This window comes from Styela clava, chromosome 14 (assembly GCF_964204865.1).
Source record: "Styela clava chromosome 14, kaStyClav1.hap1.2, whole genome shotgun sequence".
Taxonomy (NCBI): Eukaryota; Metazoa; Chordata; class Ascidiacea; order Stolidobranchia; family Styelidae; genus Styela; species Styela clava.
This window is the reverse complement of record NC_135263.1, coordinates 16,021,828-16,035,753: the sequence shown is the minus strand read 5'-3', so window position 1 is coordinate 16,035,753 and position 13,926 is coordinate 16,021,828. Positions and strand designations below refer to the sequence as shown.

Here is a 13,926-nt window from a genome sequence, read left to right as displayed (position 1 = left end):
AATCATTCGTATGAATTGCATCGCGCAAAGCATTTCATAAATGCCCTCAATAATGAAAATGGATTATGAGTTACACTAATATATCACTTATTTTGTGGAATATTTTAGTAGTGTTATTCGCTGTTGTAAAAACGAATAAATAATTATCTATTGCGTTACTATCCGGACTCTGTATATTTATTCTATAGGAAAGAATCTTTCGCGTTTGAAACTTGATGTATATTTTGGCGCGGAATTCGATGCCGTAACGGACAATTTCAAATTTGAAATAATATCAAGTTACTATATCAACAATGTAGTCGTTGAGTATTTTATATTACGGGTTCTCAAACTTTTAGCATTTTGGGGCTCGTGAAGCTGTTGACTATTATTTACAGAGCTCAACAATAAATTTGACACACAGATTTAACAATTTCACAAACATATCAATGAATAAGTGTCAAAATCTGGTAGCAAGGCGGTAATTAAAAAAATGGCATTATTTATTACAGCGTTTAGATAAATTCATATTAGAATTCACGTTACCGTTGTAAAATTTCATTAATACTGTTACTGCTCCTTTGGACAGTTATTAACCAAGTCAGTGTTTTAATAAGTAAACGAATAGCTCGCGGAGGCACGTGGCTTCTTGCACGGAACTCTGGGGCTCCGTATGTAGCACTTTGAAAACCCATGCTTTAGATCAGTTTTCTCAACCCCCTTTATTATTTTGCGGACATTTTTTGATGTTGCCAAATTAGTCATAAACCCCTTCATAGCACTAGTAGCGCGAAAATAAAACACGTAATGCTCCTATAGATGCCTTCGGGTCCAATTCAGCATACCTTTCCAAATACGTGAAAGTAATATTCGTGTATTTTACAAGAAGCTGTGTCGATACTTGTGTCGAAGAGCTAATCGCATCTCTAATTTGAGATTAGGTCATACTTTGAAATTATTTCCTTCTATTTGTGGGTTGTTAAACGTTATGTACAGCGAGAAGATTTCCATATTAGGAGTCTCCCATCATATTCTCATAAATTTCAGCCGTGTTGTCTCATGCGATTCACCTTTTATGAACTATCTAAATTCAGTTTTGTCTACTGAACAACTATATCGACATAATGTACCATATCGTCAGTGTCTACCACCGTCAACACGAATACGTCATTTTCCTTGTACGAGCAATTTTGGGCTGAGCAAAAAATCCGTACGGTGGCAATTTTTTTTTTTAAAATAGGAAACGTTGGGTAAAACAACTGGTTTTGAGAGTCCAGTGAAAATGTATAGAGATACAATAGTAATTAGTCTTCATTCAAAATTCATAGTAAACTTTGATTTATTGGATTTCTGTTTAAAACGGGATAATCAAAGTTGCTGACTTTTAGCACTCTAAAGATGTATCAAACAGTTAATAAGGAGATAGGAAAAACAAATACAAAAAATGTACACACATTGGTCTCTTTCGCGTCAAATAAATCACAGATTGTACTGATATTAAAAATATTATCGACTTGAATGTGCTATGTTACGGTAATGCATCGGGTGTCAAAGTTACTGTTTGCTTATGTATCGCACAGAAAAAGGTTTGAAGTATTTCCTGTAATTTTGTGGGTATTCAAAAATACAAACAATTTACCATGCATTTCGATGTAATAGTAACTCGCGATTTGGTAATAGCAATGGAAAGTGAACAAGGTAAGGAAAGATACACTTATATTGCAATCCGTCCCAAGCTTGGTAATGCCTCAAATATCATCACAAATATTTCCATTACGCATAAAAGGTTAATTTTTGCTCAATATCTGCCGTATTGCTTTGTGATCAAGTATGCACTAGATTTCAATACCTTATTTGTAAGAGGGACTTTGTAGAAGCGGTATTTTGAAAATACACCTAGTGCAAAGATGAGAGCCAGTCTTATATTCAAGATCACGTTATGCGCACTTGCAATCAGTCTATCATGTGGACTCGGCAATCAGCAACAAGTGTGCCAGCGAATATGTGCATTGTTTCTGACGCCAGATAGTCCTGTGACGTCACATGGGAACCAAACTACACAAGGCAGACCCGGTAAACGCGGCACCCAAGGGTTCAAAGGTGATAAGGGGGATATTGGACCAAAAGGAACCGTTGATTACGAGAGGGTTGATGACATTATTGAAGCAAAAATTTCAGCAGGTAACTACGATTAAAATAGTTTTTTTGTTTTTTTGTTTACGATAAAACCGCTTATATGTTGCCTACGCCTTATCCCGTTCCCTTGTCTAACATCCGTTCCACATACATATTATAATTCGTGAAGACAGAGCTGAGAGTCAAAAATTTAAAACCCGGTTCTCTTTTGTATGGAACTCACTAAAATGTGCTCTTATTTCAGAAAAACATTACGATGTAGGTCCCTACGTACGCTACATTGATACCCTTCACATATAAATCTAATTTATAGGCCAACGCCAAATATAGCCCTAGTCGTCAGCTCAGAACGGAATCGCCCATATCACGATATTTCAAAACTTCATAACCTCTAGGAAGATTCTTCAATTCTTTTCGGCCGGAAAATTTCAATCATACAATATGTGATCACTACCGTGTCTTACACTAACAGCGAGAAATTAGCCATTTAATTTGGTCATTCATTAACGTCCCATATTTGGATAACAAACGTATACTATATAACATGACCTTTTTCGGATAATATATTTCTTTATGCTCGATCAAGACTAGTTTTTCTTCGAGATATGTTCGATCAAGTTTCGTTCGAGTGTAGGGCTATGGTAGAGTGACTCACTCTACGTTGAAACCTCTACCGATGGAAACTAAAAACCCATATATGAATCTCTGCTGACTCTATAACCAAAAGAGTGTGATAATACTTTCTGTTATTTTTTAAGCTACCGAATCTATGAATACCAGAATTGACAAAATGTCGGAAATGATGGATCAAATGAACAGAACTATCAGCATGTTGGTGAAACGAAATTCAGGTTATTTTGAAACAAGCATGTAATGTATCACACACAAAGTGCTTTGGCTGAACTCTGTATTAGCAGTCACTCGAAAGCTATTTAACTGCTATTTGGAAACATGCGTGACCCTAAGCAGGAGATAACATATTTAATCGTCGATGTCCATATCAGAAAATCTTAGCTAATAGTTAGTTTATCAAATCGAAAATATGATTGGGTCCGAAAATATGAGTTACACGCAATTGTATGTCATTTATAAATCCTCGGTATGTATTTATGTGCATAAATTTTATATATACAACAAAAGTATTCTGGAATTCTAAATAATTGTCATGAAAAACTCAGGTCCAAACTAAACAATTTGAATTTGAAGTCAAATCTTGTGATGGCAAGAAAATAAAACAAGTTAGAACCTTGAAAAGTATAAAAAAAAACTTTCGACTTTGATTAACGGTATGCGCTCCCCATCAAAACTGATGTCAGTTCTGTTCAATATTCCGATTACATTTGCAACTTTGTATACACATTCAGAAGTCTGTGCTGCACTTTTTTACAACGGCAAATGCTTTCAAGCCATCTTATACGACGAAAAAGGCGTAACCTTTTTAGATGCTACCAATATGTGCGAGTCAAATGGTTGGGAACTCGCTAATATTTACTCTGAAAACCACTACAATCTTGTGATTGAATATCTTCGCCAAAAATCACGAGATATTTTCATTTGGCTTGGGATGTCGCACGATCCAAATGTAAGTATTATAATACCTGTAAATGGGCAGTAAATGTTGGGCAGACTTGACTCATTGACTCGGTACGAGTCAAGTTTTTCAATGACTCGAGCTATCTGAGAGAAATGATTCGGATTGAATTCGACTAACCATCAACATGACATGTACTGAGACTCGAACAGAAATTTTGACGAATCTTGGAAATGGAGAAAAAATGGATTTACCCTTCCAATTAGTTGCAATTACATTGAAAATATAAAAAAAATTCACAACCTCAATGGATCAATAATTTGTCTTCTAAACAAATTTAAAATCATGTACGGTTTAAGACTGGTCACAAATAGTTACATGCGGTCTGCTGAATTGCACTTGATTCTTAAAAATGTTCCAAAGCTATCACCGCCAAAATTGTGTGCCTATGTTTGCGCATTTCTATTTTGTTAACATTTACATTTTTTGCAGACAGGAAACACCTTTCTTTCGAATGGGAACCCTGCACCCTATACGATGTGGCACCGCGGTTATCCGATAAATCTTAATGGTCAAGATTTGATTGGTTTAGTTGTAAACATGAACCCTAAAACAGACGAACAAGGGTTGCACACTGCAGATCATGGATGGCGCCGCTTAGGGGCCCTTTGTGAATATTAAGTGTTGCAAGAACGGGATTGTTTAATCATCAATAATAAGTTCATTTCTAATCTATCGAGTCATTGACAAACTTGCTATGAATTGGTCTCTAATACAAGACTCACTTTACGAAGCATTTAAATCGAGATTAGCCTCCATCTTGACTCTGACCAACAGTAATGTTGTAAGACGGTATACGTTCATTAGACTTTTTCTTTGACAAAAGTATTCCACAACAGCAATCATTTGCGGCTATATTCACTGCATTCTGCTTTTGGTATTATTTCTCTAGCTGTAACTATGTAATAAAAACTTATCATGCTTGTAATGTTAATCGTTTTACGGGTGGTAGACCATGGGTTTAGCGGTTCCTGACCTTCTTCTGAAACGACCCAATTTGAAAAAAAAATTGTGAAATTATAAACGGCAAATGGTGCTTTTTTCATCCAAATAAAATTGCTAACATAAAAAGGTAACTCTATCCAATTAAAGATTTCTGCTGCGCTATCGCCTCAATGAGTTAAAACTGAGACACATGGAACTAGAGATTCGGATTCGTTGAAAATTTACGAAATTGCGACGCCAGATCCAAAAAATCAAAAATTTCGGCGTATCCAAGCCTCCCTCAAAAGACTATTAAAGAAAGCTTATTAAACTTGATGCTTTTTGATTTTTTGTAACAAATTTTGACTCCTATCATCACCAATGAAAAGTTTGCAATTCCAACTTTGACGAATAGAGTATTTTAACTCCGACTTCGGCGGTATGACACCAGCTCCACGAAAACATGCCAAACAGTCACAGTCCTGTACGAAACAACTCAACCTTCCTTCTACGTCTACGGTGTCGATCAGTACTCTGCTGCTGCTGAGACCGGTAAACTTTACATGCCCGTTTCAAAATGCGTAAGAGAAAACGTATGCTCGACGTATTGTTAGTTTCGAGTGTCATTAGCACAGGTGGGATTCAGCGGGTTCGCGTAACTCTTATTAGTTTTAGATGTTAGACTACCAAATCAAATGAGTAACATGCACCGCAGCTGATGACGAACGTTTTATTTGGCGCTTTGAAAGGGCGCTCCGGAAGTATTCGTACCAAGATTCGTACCAACCTGAACCCTAACCTGGTACACATGATAAGTTCAGATTGTGCGCCACCTTGGTACACATTCTTCGGGAGCACCTTTGAAAGTTATATATATTATATTTATGTAAAGGTATGTCAATATGGCCTAAGTTGTTGCATAATTGCATTTTCTGAGTGAGGGAACATGCTGTCAGTGTGTTCGATACAAAAATGATCCGTTCTTACAATTTTAAATTCCACCAGCGGTCTCAACAATACTTTGACAATATGAAAAGACAAGTGCATTATTTCGTTTGTATTACGTATTTCAATTACGATAGGAACAGGTTAACACAGTTAGACAGTATAGAGCGGACAGGCCAAGAGAGAACTAAACATCTTTCATATGTCAGTGACAGTGGTTATCAACAAGGGTTCCGAAACATTTTTGTGTTCCGTCGATGCAGCCCAGAAGTTCCACATTCAAATCTAAGAGTCGTTATTATTATGTGTATATTGTTTGATTATAAACAAACACCTTTTGATAAAATTCTGTTCAACAACTTTTAAGTTTGCTTTATATATTTATATTAGACAATCCAGAATATAAAAGATAATTAAATGCCTCAAATCTGAGGAATGTTTCATTAGACCACCGCGCCACCAAATAAGTTTGAAAATCACTAATCGCTAGACTCGTGCTATGATCGGCACAAACATAAATACGTCACAGGTACGTAGAATTACATAACTACCAATCCAAACTTGACACATCATAATTTGTTGCAGCAACAAATTGTAATTAAAAAGTTTAAGAAAACGATTAGTAAACAGAGTTCGGAAAATAAAGTTAAAAATATTAAATTTCCGAATTTGTTAAAAGTAAATTCGCCATATTATAGAGCGGAAAAATTATTAGATTCAGCTTTATTATCAAAAGCGGTATTTTCGTGTAGAGTATTATTTCGTTTTTCGGCAGTCACACCATTTCTTTGTGCACCACGCCCATAACACACCCACAAAACAATTAGTAATATTAAAATCACGCCAAGAATAAGACAAACACTAAACATGGCATAAATTGCGGTATCGGCCTGAGTTGGCGATAGGGAAAGTCCAAGACCTTCCCCGATAGGTGGAATCGGGTCTGGACACTGGTCAGTGGGAGAAATCGATGAAATTGTAGAAGAAATCGGTGTTGTTGTTGCAGGAACAGGAACTGAAAAAATTTGTAATGAAATTTGTAGAATTTATGTTTTTATGAAAATCCTAAATAATTGTTCTTTTTTCGAAAAACACTAAGAAATTTACATACTAAAAAATTCTTGAAACAATTCTATTGTTTATACTTATTTTTTAAGATTTAATATTATACATCAACTAATTATTTAAAAGTTACTCACTCCTCCTAGATGAATTCAAGGTATAGTGTTATGTTTACTACTTGTCTAGTATACTTGCTATTTTTGAATGTCCCCCTAAAAGTGAAACGATTCCTAGAAATTTTCCAATGGAACGTCCAGTTATATTTGTATGTCTATTGCTCGTCTAGAGCTTGTCAGATGGAGTCTAGATTACACGAAACTAATTGAGAAAGTGTGGTGAGGGAACTTGGAACGTACAAATATTCGGCGAATTCTACTTTTTTAATCAAGGCCTATTTCTTATATATGCTAGGGGAGAAATCAACTTAAAATCATAAAAGTCGAAGTAACGATAGAAAAATATGTCGGCAACAAACCTTTAGGAAACTGAGGAACAACCTGGCTCCATAAATTGTTTTTTTCGATGTTATAATCAGTTGGATTGCTCAATGGCTGAATAAGATTTGAATTCATTTCCAAATAAGATTTTCTTTCATTTGTATATTCTGTCCAAGTGTTTGATGAAAATGCGTTGTTTGGGTTTCTGAATCACAGAAAATGAAAAGTTTAATTTCATTGTTTTTCAAATTTCTCTCCTAATAAGGGTCTTGAAAAGCATTCGTTGAAAAATACTCAGCCAGGATAATTTCATTTCAACATGACATCTTGCATGAGGGGGTGGACATGGGGATACAAGTCAAAATTATTAACCTATGATGTCAAAATAGATAGAATAAATGTAATAGCATTTTAGTTTAGTTTTTAACTATTTTCACCTTATAATTTAATCACTAAAATTGGTGCTCTCATAGTATTTGTACTAAGATGGCGCACAACCTGAACATAGTATGTGTACCAAGTTAGGGAAAGCAGGTTGTGCGCCAACTTGGTACTAATACTACGGGAGCGCCCTAAAATTTTTATTGAGTAAAAATTTCGCTGAAATTGAAAAATGGAAGCCACTGAAAATGAAATTCAACCTTACCCTCCCCACGCAAAACTAGTCCAATATCCCATCATTGCCAAACTGAATTCTCTGTCACTGTCCGAAAACTTCGAAGGTTGTGTGAAGGGTAAATCAAACGTGTATATGACGTCATCACCATGACGTCCTCCAAGCCATGCAGGTAACGAAGAAGTGTCCAATAATGCAAGAGGTCGAGTAAGAACGTATTGATAGAGAGATCCGATCCTGAAATAGAAAATAGTATTTGTAAAAGTATCGGTAAACAAATCATAAAGCAGAGATTCAAAAGCAGGGTCCTGTGACCGATCCATGGAGTAGGTACCGTATTTGCTCGTTTTGTAGCCCGGGCCCATATTTTTTTAACCAAACTCACTAACCGGGCCCTTATTCAAACCGACCCTTATTCAAGCACGGGCGCTTGTTATTTTTTAAGTAAATGCTATCAATGCTATCTGTTATGTAATTGGACGCCTAAGGCGTGAGTGTTATCTACCTGGGTTAAAATTCAACAGCGATGTGACAAAAGCGCTTCTTATTAGGCTTCCCGCTGCTTGTCAGCAGGGAACCTATTGTATTCCTGTGTTTTATTATTATTATTATTTATTTATTATTATTATTATTATTATTATTTATTTTTATTATTTTTTTTTCAAATTGGTCCTACAAACTTGAAATTCACCTCAAATGTGCAGAAGTTCTCAGCTAGCAATAAAATGCAAATTTTATGCATGACTGACCACGCTTTCACGCTCCAGTGAGCAAAACGCGTTTTCAGTTTTTTTGCGATTTCTCAAAATTGATACATGTTATTGGGTTGCAATTCATAACAATGATTAATGGTTATGTTCCGGATACGACATATCAAGGATACGCGTGAGTGACCTCGGCGATACGCTCCAGTGAACAATATAGGATTTTACATTTTCATCTTCTTCTCGAGAACGACACTACTTAGAGACTTGAAATTTACATCACATGCAGATAATAAGTCCCCCATCATAAATTGCAAATTTTATGCATGACTGACCAAGCTTTCACGCTCCAGTGAACAAAACGCGTTTTCAGTTTTTTTGCGATTTCTCAAAATTGATACATGCTATTGGGTTGAAATTCATAACAATGATTAATGGACATGTTCCGGATACGACATATCAAGGATACGCATGAGTGACCTTGGCGATACGCTCCAGTGAGCAATATAGGATTTTACATTTTCATCTTCTTCTCGAGAACGACACTACTTAGAGACTTGAAATTTACATCACGTGCAGATAATAAGTCCTCCATCATAAATTGCAAATTTTATGCATGACTGACCACGCTTTCACGCTCCAGTGAGCAAAACGCGTCTTCATTTTTTTTTACGCGGGAAGCCTGTTAAAGCTGCACGCAGCTCTAGTTTCCTATTGTTCTCTACCACTGAAAAATCAGCATTTACATCGGGCGGGTATTCAAGCACCGGCCCTTATATATTTTTATGTTCTGTTCACACGGGCGGCTATTCAAACGGGCCCTTATTCGAGATCGGGCGGTAGAACGAGCATTTACGGTATGCTACGAAAAAAATAAAGTTCATCTAATTTATATAAAAACTGCGCCGCCAGTTGATAGAGCTAAGTGAAAATAAGAAAACAATACCAAGTTTGCGAAAAACGGTCAAAAAATAACGGAGATATCGGTATTTTAGTACCGCCCGAGAGGCCAATTTTTTTCATAAGGTTAGCAATACGCTGACTGGAAGATGGTAAGACCGATAAATAACAAGTTTTATCTCCGCTATTTTTGAAGATAAACGAACAAAATTTGGAATGAAAAGATATTGTGAACATAAAATCCTAATGAAACAAAAATCACAAATATTTTTAAAAAAATAAGCTGTATTCTAATTAAATTATGTAAGAAAGGTCTCTGAACTTCACATAACCTCTGGTCGGCAACGGCCTTCTCCAGTACGCTAGTTCACGCATACACGACAATCGACTGATTTAGCGCTTTTCATATCCGACCTTATTTAATGAACAATTTATTTACCATTCAATATCCCTTAAAGAATCCGGATCTGTAACGGCAGCGCGATTAATTAAGTGAACGGGTTATCGAAACTGCCAGTTCATTTAAGCGCTGCTCGTTTCGTATAAATTCTCACGTGAGGCAGTGTAGCTGACAATCCCTAAGGCTTCAGTTCACAGTTTATGGTGTATCAAGATGAAAGACGACTTGTTAGAAAGAGTACTATTTTGTACATTCTCTAAGGTCGGTGCGGCTCCTTGTATACAATGTGGAAATTCTAAATATGTTAACTCGTAAGAAATTAACCGCGTCTAGTGAAACACAAAACGAGAGAAATTGTTGCGAGGGAAAATGTTGGCGTTCAATCGATAATCTATGCGCCATGACAGACTCGGGCTAAGATCATATTACCAGTGCCTTGAATTATTTTGTACAGTTTCTTGAAACGTCTGGAAATTATCTTTTTTTAATAAAAATTTTATCGAATATTAGAAAAAAAAACACATATTATTTACTAATCTCTCGACATGTGTCGAATCTATGGAATATCGGGACTATTTCAGAATTTTATTCTGGCAACTGTCATCGAGGTCGTCGGAAGATCGTCGCAAAGCAGTGCTGCAGTTGTGCATATTAGTTTGACAGTGGTTCGTTGCAGGTAATAATTAACGATGTTCTGATTAAACAAACTTCATAAAAATTGGCAAGTATGAAGTTAATAAAGAAATACACGTGTCCATATAAATTTTATTAGTGTCCATAGACAATATCATTAACCTGCAGCACGTATAAGTGAGCGTAATTTTTAGAAGCTCCGAATGTTGGGAAATTTATGCGCTAATGAAATAATTCAAATACCAGGACATAGTCGTGTATATTATCTACGTAGTGTCAAAATTTCATGAAATTCCGAGCTACTGTAGGCAATCCGTAGTCGTTTTTATCAGCGGTATTCCGACACGGAGTAACGGTACCTAGCAGACGTGATGCGTACATTTTTGGCGCGAAAAAGCGCGTTTTGTAACATTTCTACATAGAGCAGTTGGAGTGGGTCCACAATGCTACGCGAAAACTGATTTTACTTTTACAAGAAAATTCCCCGTTCTTCCTAGTTCCATTACTTTATAAGGTTATTGCTCGCGAGGTTTTGGCTTTGTTGAGCGTGAATTGTTTGAACATAAATTGTTTGAGTTTTTGACAATATGATTTCCCCCTAATCCCATTTGACCAATTCACCATAAATTCTTCAACGAATATTTCCATGCCGGTGAACAAGTGGTCGTTCAACATATGATTGAGCCAACTTTATTTCGACTTCTATATCCCCTATGATAAATATGAAAACTCTAATCTGTCCATGCGAAATTTGAGCGCACTATTGTCTTCTGACATATCTATCGAAACATAATAAATTCATCTTACCCTGACTCTAATTTTGCTTCCAAACTTCTTGATGAATCAACAGCAAACATGAAATCAGTAAAATATTTGACGGAAGATTCAAATTCAACATTTTCTGTTTCATCCCAGTTTGTATATTCGTGTGTAAGTGTGTTGTATAACTCAGGAGACCATTGGTCAATTTCTCCACCAATCAGAAATCGATATGTGTCTTTTATAGCGGTTTGAAGGAAAATGCTCTCTGATTGTGATCTGCCCACTGAATCCGGATATGCAGCCTGAATAACAACAATATTAACTCAAGTTGAAAATCTTCGTTATTTAATTATACAGTTTGGTTAATAAATGAGCGCAAAAAATGAAAATTTGTCAAAGTTGGGTCATAATTAAATCTATCATTTGAATAGTTTTGTGGTGTAATCTAGTTCACCCATAGACCACATCTATACCAACACCGCAAATACAGAGCCATGTACACTTTCGGCCTTGTATGTCGTCGCAGCGAGTCTTGCAGCATGGCATATATAGCTTATGATGAAAAGTTTTAATGCCGCTTCGAATATTAACAGGAGGATAATTTACTTTTTAGCCTCATATACACTCGCGTTCAAACTGAGAACAGTTATACTAAAACGCGCGGATCTATTCAAAATCTGTAGTCCACGGCTGGTAAATTTAGTGGTTTTGAGATGCGCCGGATAAGATTCAAATTAAGTTAATATCATTTATATGGCTGACAAAAGTCTAGACATTTTTCGCATACTTTTAAGTTACAATACTGTATTTGTTCAATGCTGCTGAATTTTATAAGTCTTGTGCCGGACGGATTCGGATTCTAAATTTGAATGTTTCGACTCCATCCAAACGCGGCGTACTACCACGCCAGAAAGTCGAACGGCTGGCAGGCTACTCAGTGCGGATTAGGATTGCAGTTTCGTTAGGAACTAGGCTTGAGTGTGGGTTGACTTTTAAAACATTATAAATAGCTTGAAAAAGTTACCGGTAATCTTTTGATTTTGCACTGTATCATCTAAAGTTTAAAGATCGTAGGCTACGTTGCTGTGCGCAAATTTCTGCACGTCGTCATTTATTCTGCTCAGTGATCTCATTCTCACCGACCACTTTCCCGTAATGCGCAAAATATTTGTGCTGACTAGGTTGAGTCAATGTGTAACATTTGTACTAGTATTATATTACGTGAAGAAAACTTCAATAGCTCGTTCGATCTTTTTCTTAGCCACTTCAAGTGTTTGATCAATCAAAAGCTCCATTGGGGCGAAAGACGAGTTTTTGCGTGTAGAGAAAATAAATTCTACTCCAAACCTTGGATTACTAAAGGAGGAACTAAAGGAGTGTCTGAGCGGATGCGAAAAGGGAGCATTGTTAGGTCACTTTTGCATCTTGCTTATTGGCCAATGTCACGAAGTAAACAAGGAAGTGAATGTTCGGGGAAAGGTCCATCCACATATATATGTCACTTTCAAAATAAAATATATGGAAGTCATGTGCTAACACCTTGAAGATATGCGACTTATCATTAAAATCATATATAATTTAAATGAAAGATCCCGTGTTTTTGATTTGAAATTGTTCGCAAGTGACTGAATATTGAATTCTTTCTAGATCAGACTCTTGTCTAATCATTTGCTGTGAATATATACAGAGCAATATACAGAAAAGCAATAAAATAAAATAGTATGAAAGTTGTAACTCTGAAAATGTTTTGAAATATATTTTGAGCAACGCTGGGAATAACTTGCTTGAGTTAACTTTGTGATATTTTTGTTTATACATCGAGGAAATGCTGATTATTTTAGGTAGAGAATGGGAGAAACGATTATGGTTCTCTAAAATGAAAATTAGTTTGTTTGCTGACCTACTAAACTAATTTATCCCAATAATCGAACAGCACATTTGAATAGTTTAAAGACTAGCAGTAGTAACTTGGTGTAGCAGTTAAAATTGCTTGGTTGATACGGCCACCTCACCATTTTGGGCATCACGCAGACTTTTGTGTAAATGTAAAACTCGCAGGTAGCCATGTTTATATACAAATTGTATCACATTAGCCGAAATAGATGCTATTTAGTATATTTTTCAAAATTGTCGTATGGTTATCGAACAGTCGTATAAACACACAAGAGCAGGCCCCCGGACACAAAATTATATTGACTGACCGAAATACCAGTGACCTATGCAATGAGGACTGGAATTTGTCTCAAAAGCTTCAAATTAAAATACCAAATCCAGTCCACTGTGGTAGCATTTCACATTGTTGTTGGTAAGACATTAACTGAGCAGTGAGCACCAAATGTTATCAAAAGGATGCCGGACTGGTTTGACGTAATGACCGTGTATGATGGACTTGATGGTGCAATATTCGTAAAAATATTACAAAAGGAACCGGGTTCTTGCGGTTGATCCCCACGTCTCGAGTAGTCAAACGCGCCAGATGTTGAATGAATTTAATAACATACCCCTGAAAATTGACTTGAACCAGTTTCATGCAGCGCCTGTTTTGTGTTTTTAAACGGGAAGAATACAGTATTCTAGACTATATGCACATATAGTATTTGAATTTGGGCAAGCCACATGAAGCATATCATTACGTAACAAACGATTCCATTAATTAAGAATGCGCACACAGAGCCGAGCTTATTGACCGCGCTGGAATTTTTTGTATGTGTGAGTGAAGTTCTCTATATAATCAGCACTCATTCGTTTTTTGTATGGCATTACTACCTATTAGTCGGTCGCGAGCTACTTTATAAAGATTTTAGTCGATCGCGGTCGAAAGCAGGCATGCCACTCCT

The 13,926-nt window shown here is 36.3% G+C and overlaps 2 protein-coding genes across 3 annotated transcripts; one reads left to right on the top strand and one right to left on the bottom strand.

Annotated features, from left to right (window-relative positions):
* The first annotated feature begins 1,744 nt into the window (after positions 1-1,744).
* LOC144411665 (uncharacterized) lies at positions 1,745-4,628 on the top strand. 2 transcript variants are annotated; one of them, XM_078119987.1, is made up of 4 exons: positions 1,745-2,160; positions 2,874-2,966; positions 3,558-3,697; positions 4,139-4,628. In XM_078119987.1, the coding sequence occupies exons 1-4, from the start codon at positions 1,887-1,889 to the stop codon at positions 4,325-4,327; spliced, it is 696 nt and encodes a 231-aa protein (XP_077976113.1). In that variant the 5' UTR covers positions 1,745-1,886; the 3' UTR covers positions 4,328-4,628. The 2 variants fall into 2 exon arrangements, with proteins under 2 accessions (XP_077976113.1, XP_077976112.1); XM_078119986.1 differs by having other exon boundaries at positions 1,767-2,160; positions 3,480-3,697.
* A 1,390-nt stretch (positions 4,629-6,018) lies between these two features.
* On the bottom strand, positions 6,019-13,155 carry LOC144431926 (neuroligin-1-like). Its single transcript, XM_078119702.1, has 5 exons — positions 13,102-13,155; positions 11,135-11,391; positions 7,721-7,927; positions 7,113-7,279; positions 6,019-6,590 (listed from the first exon to the last, which is right to left on the bottom strand). Exons 1-5 carry the CDS (start codon positions 13,153-13,155, stop codon positions 6,268-6,270), a joined length of 1,008 nt encoding a protein of 335 aa, XP_077975828.1. The 3' UTR covers positions 6,019-6,267.
* Positions 13,156-13,926: the final 771 nt, after the last annotated feature.

Bases quoted from the DNA above. Each gene is read 5' to 3' on its own strand.
- LOC144411665 (XM_078119986.1), top strand. From the start codon at position 1,887: ATGAGAGCCAGTCTTATATTCAAGATCACGTTATGCGCACTTGCAATC. The intron at 2,161-2,873 runs GTAACTACGATT...TTATTTTTTAAG, and splicing joins TGAAGCAAAAATTTCAGCAG to CTACCGAATCTATGAATACC. The intron at 3,698-4,138 runs GTAAGTATTATA...CATTTTTTGCAG, and splicing joins GGATGTCGCACGATCCAAAT to ACAGGAAACACCTTTCTTTC.
- LOC144431926 (XM_078119702.1), bottom strand. From the start codon at position 13,155: ATGGCTACCTGCGAGTTTTACATTTACACAAAAGTCTGCGTGATGCCC. The intron at 7,280-7,720 runs GTAAGGTTGAAT...TCTGTGATTCAG, and splicing joins ACTAGTTTTGCGTGGGGAGG to AAACCCAAACAACGCATTTT. The intron at 6,591-7,112 runs GTTTGTTGCCGA...AAATTTTTTCAG, and splicing joins TGTTCCTCAGTTTCCTAAAG to TTCCTGTTCCTGCAACAACA.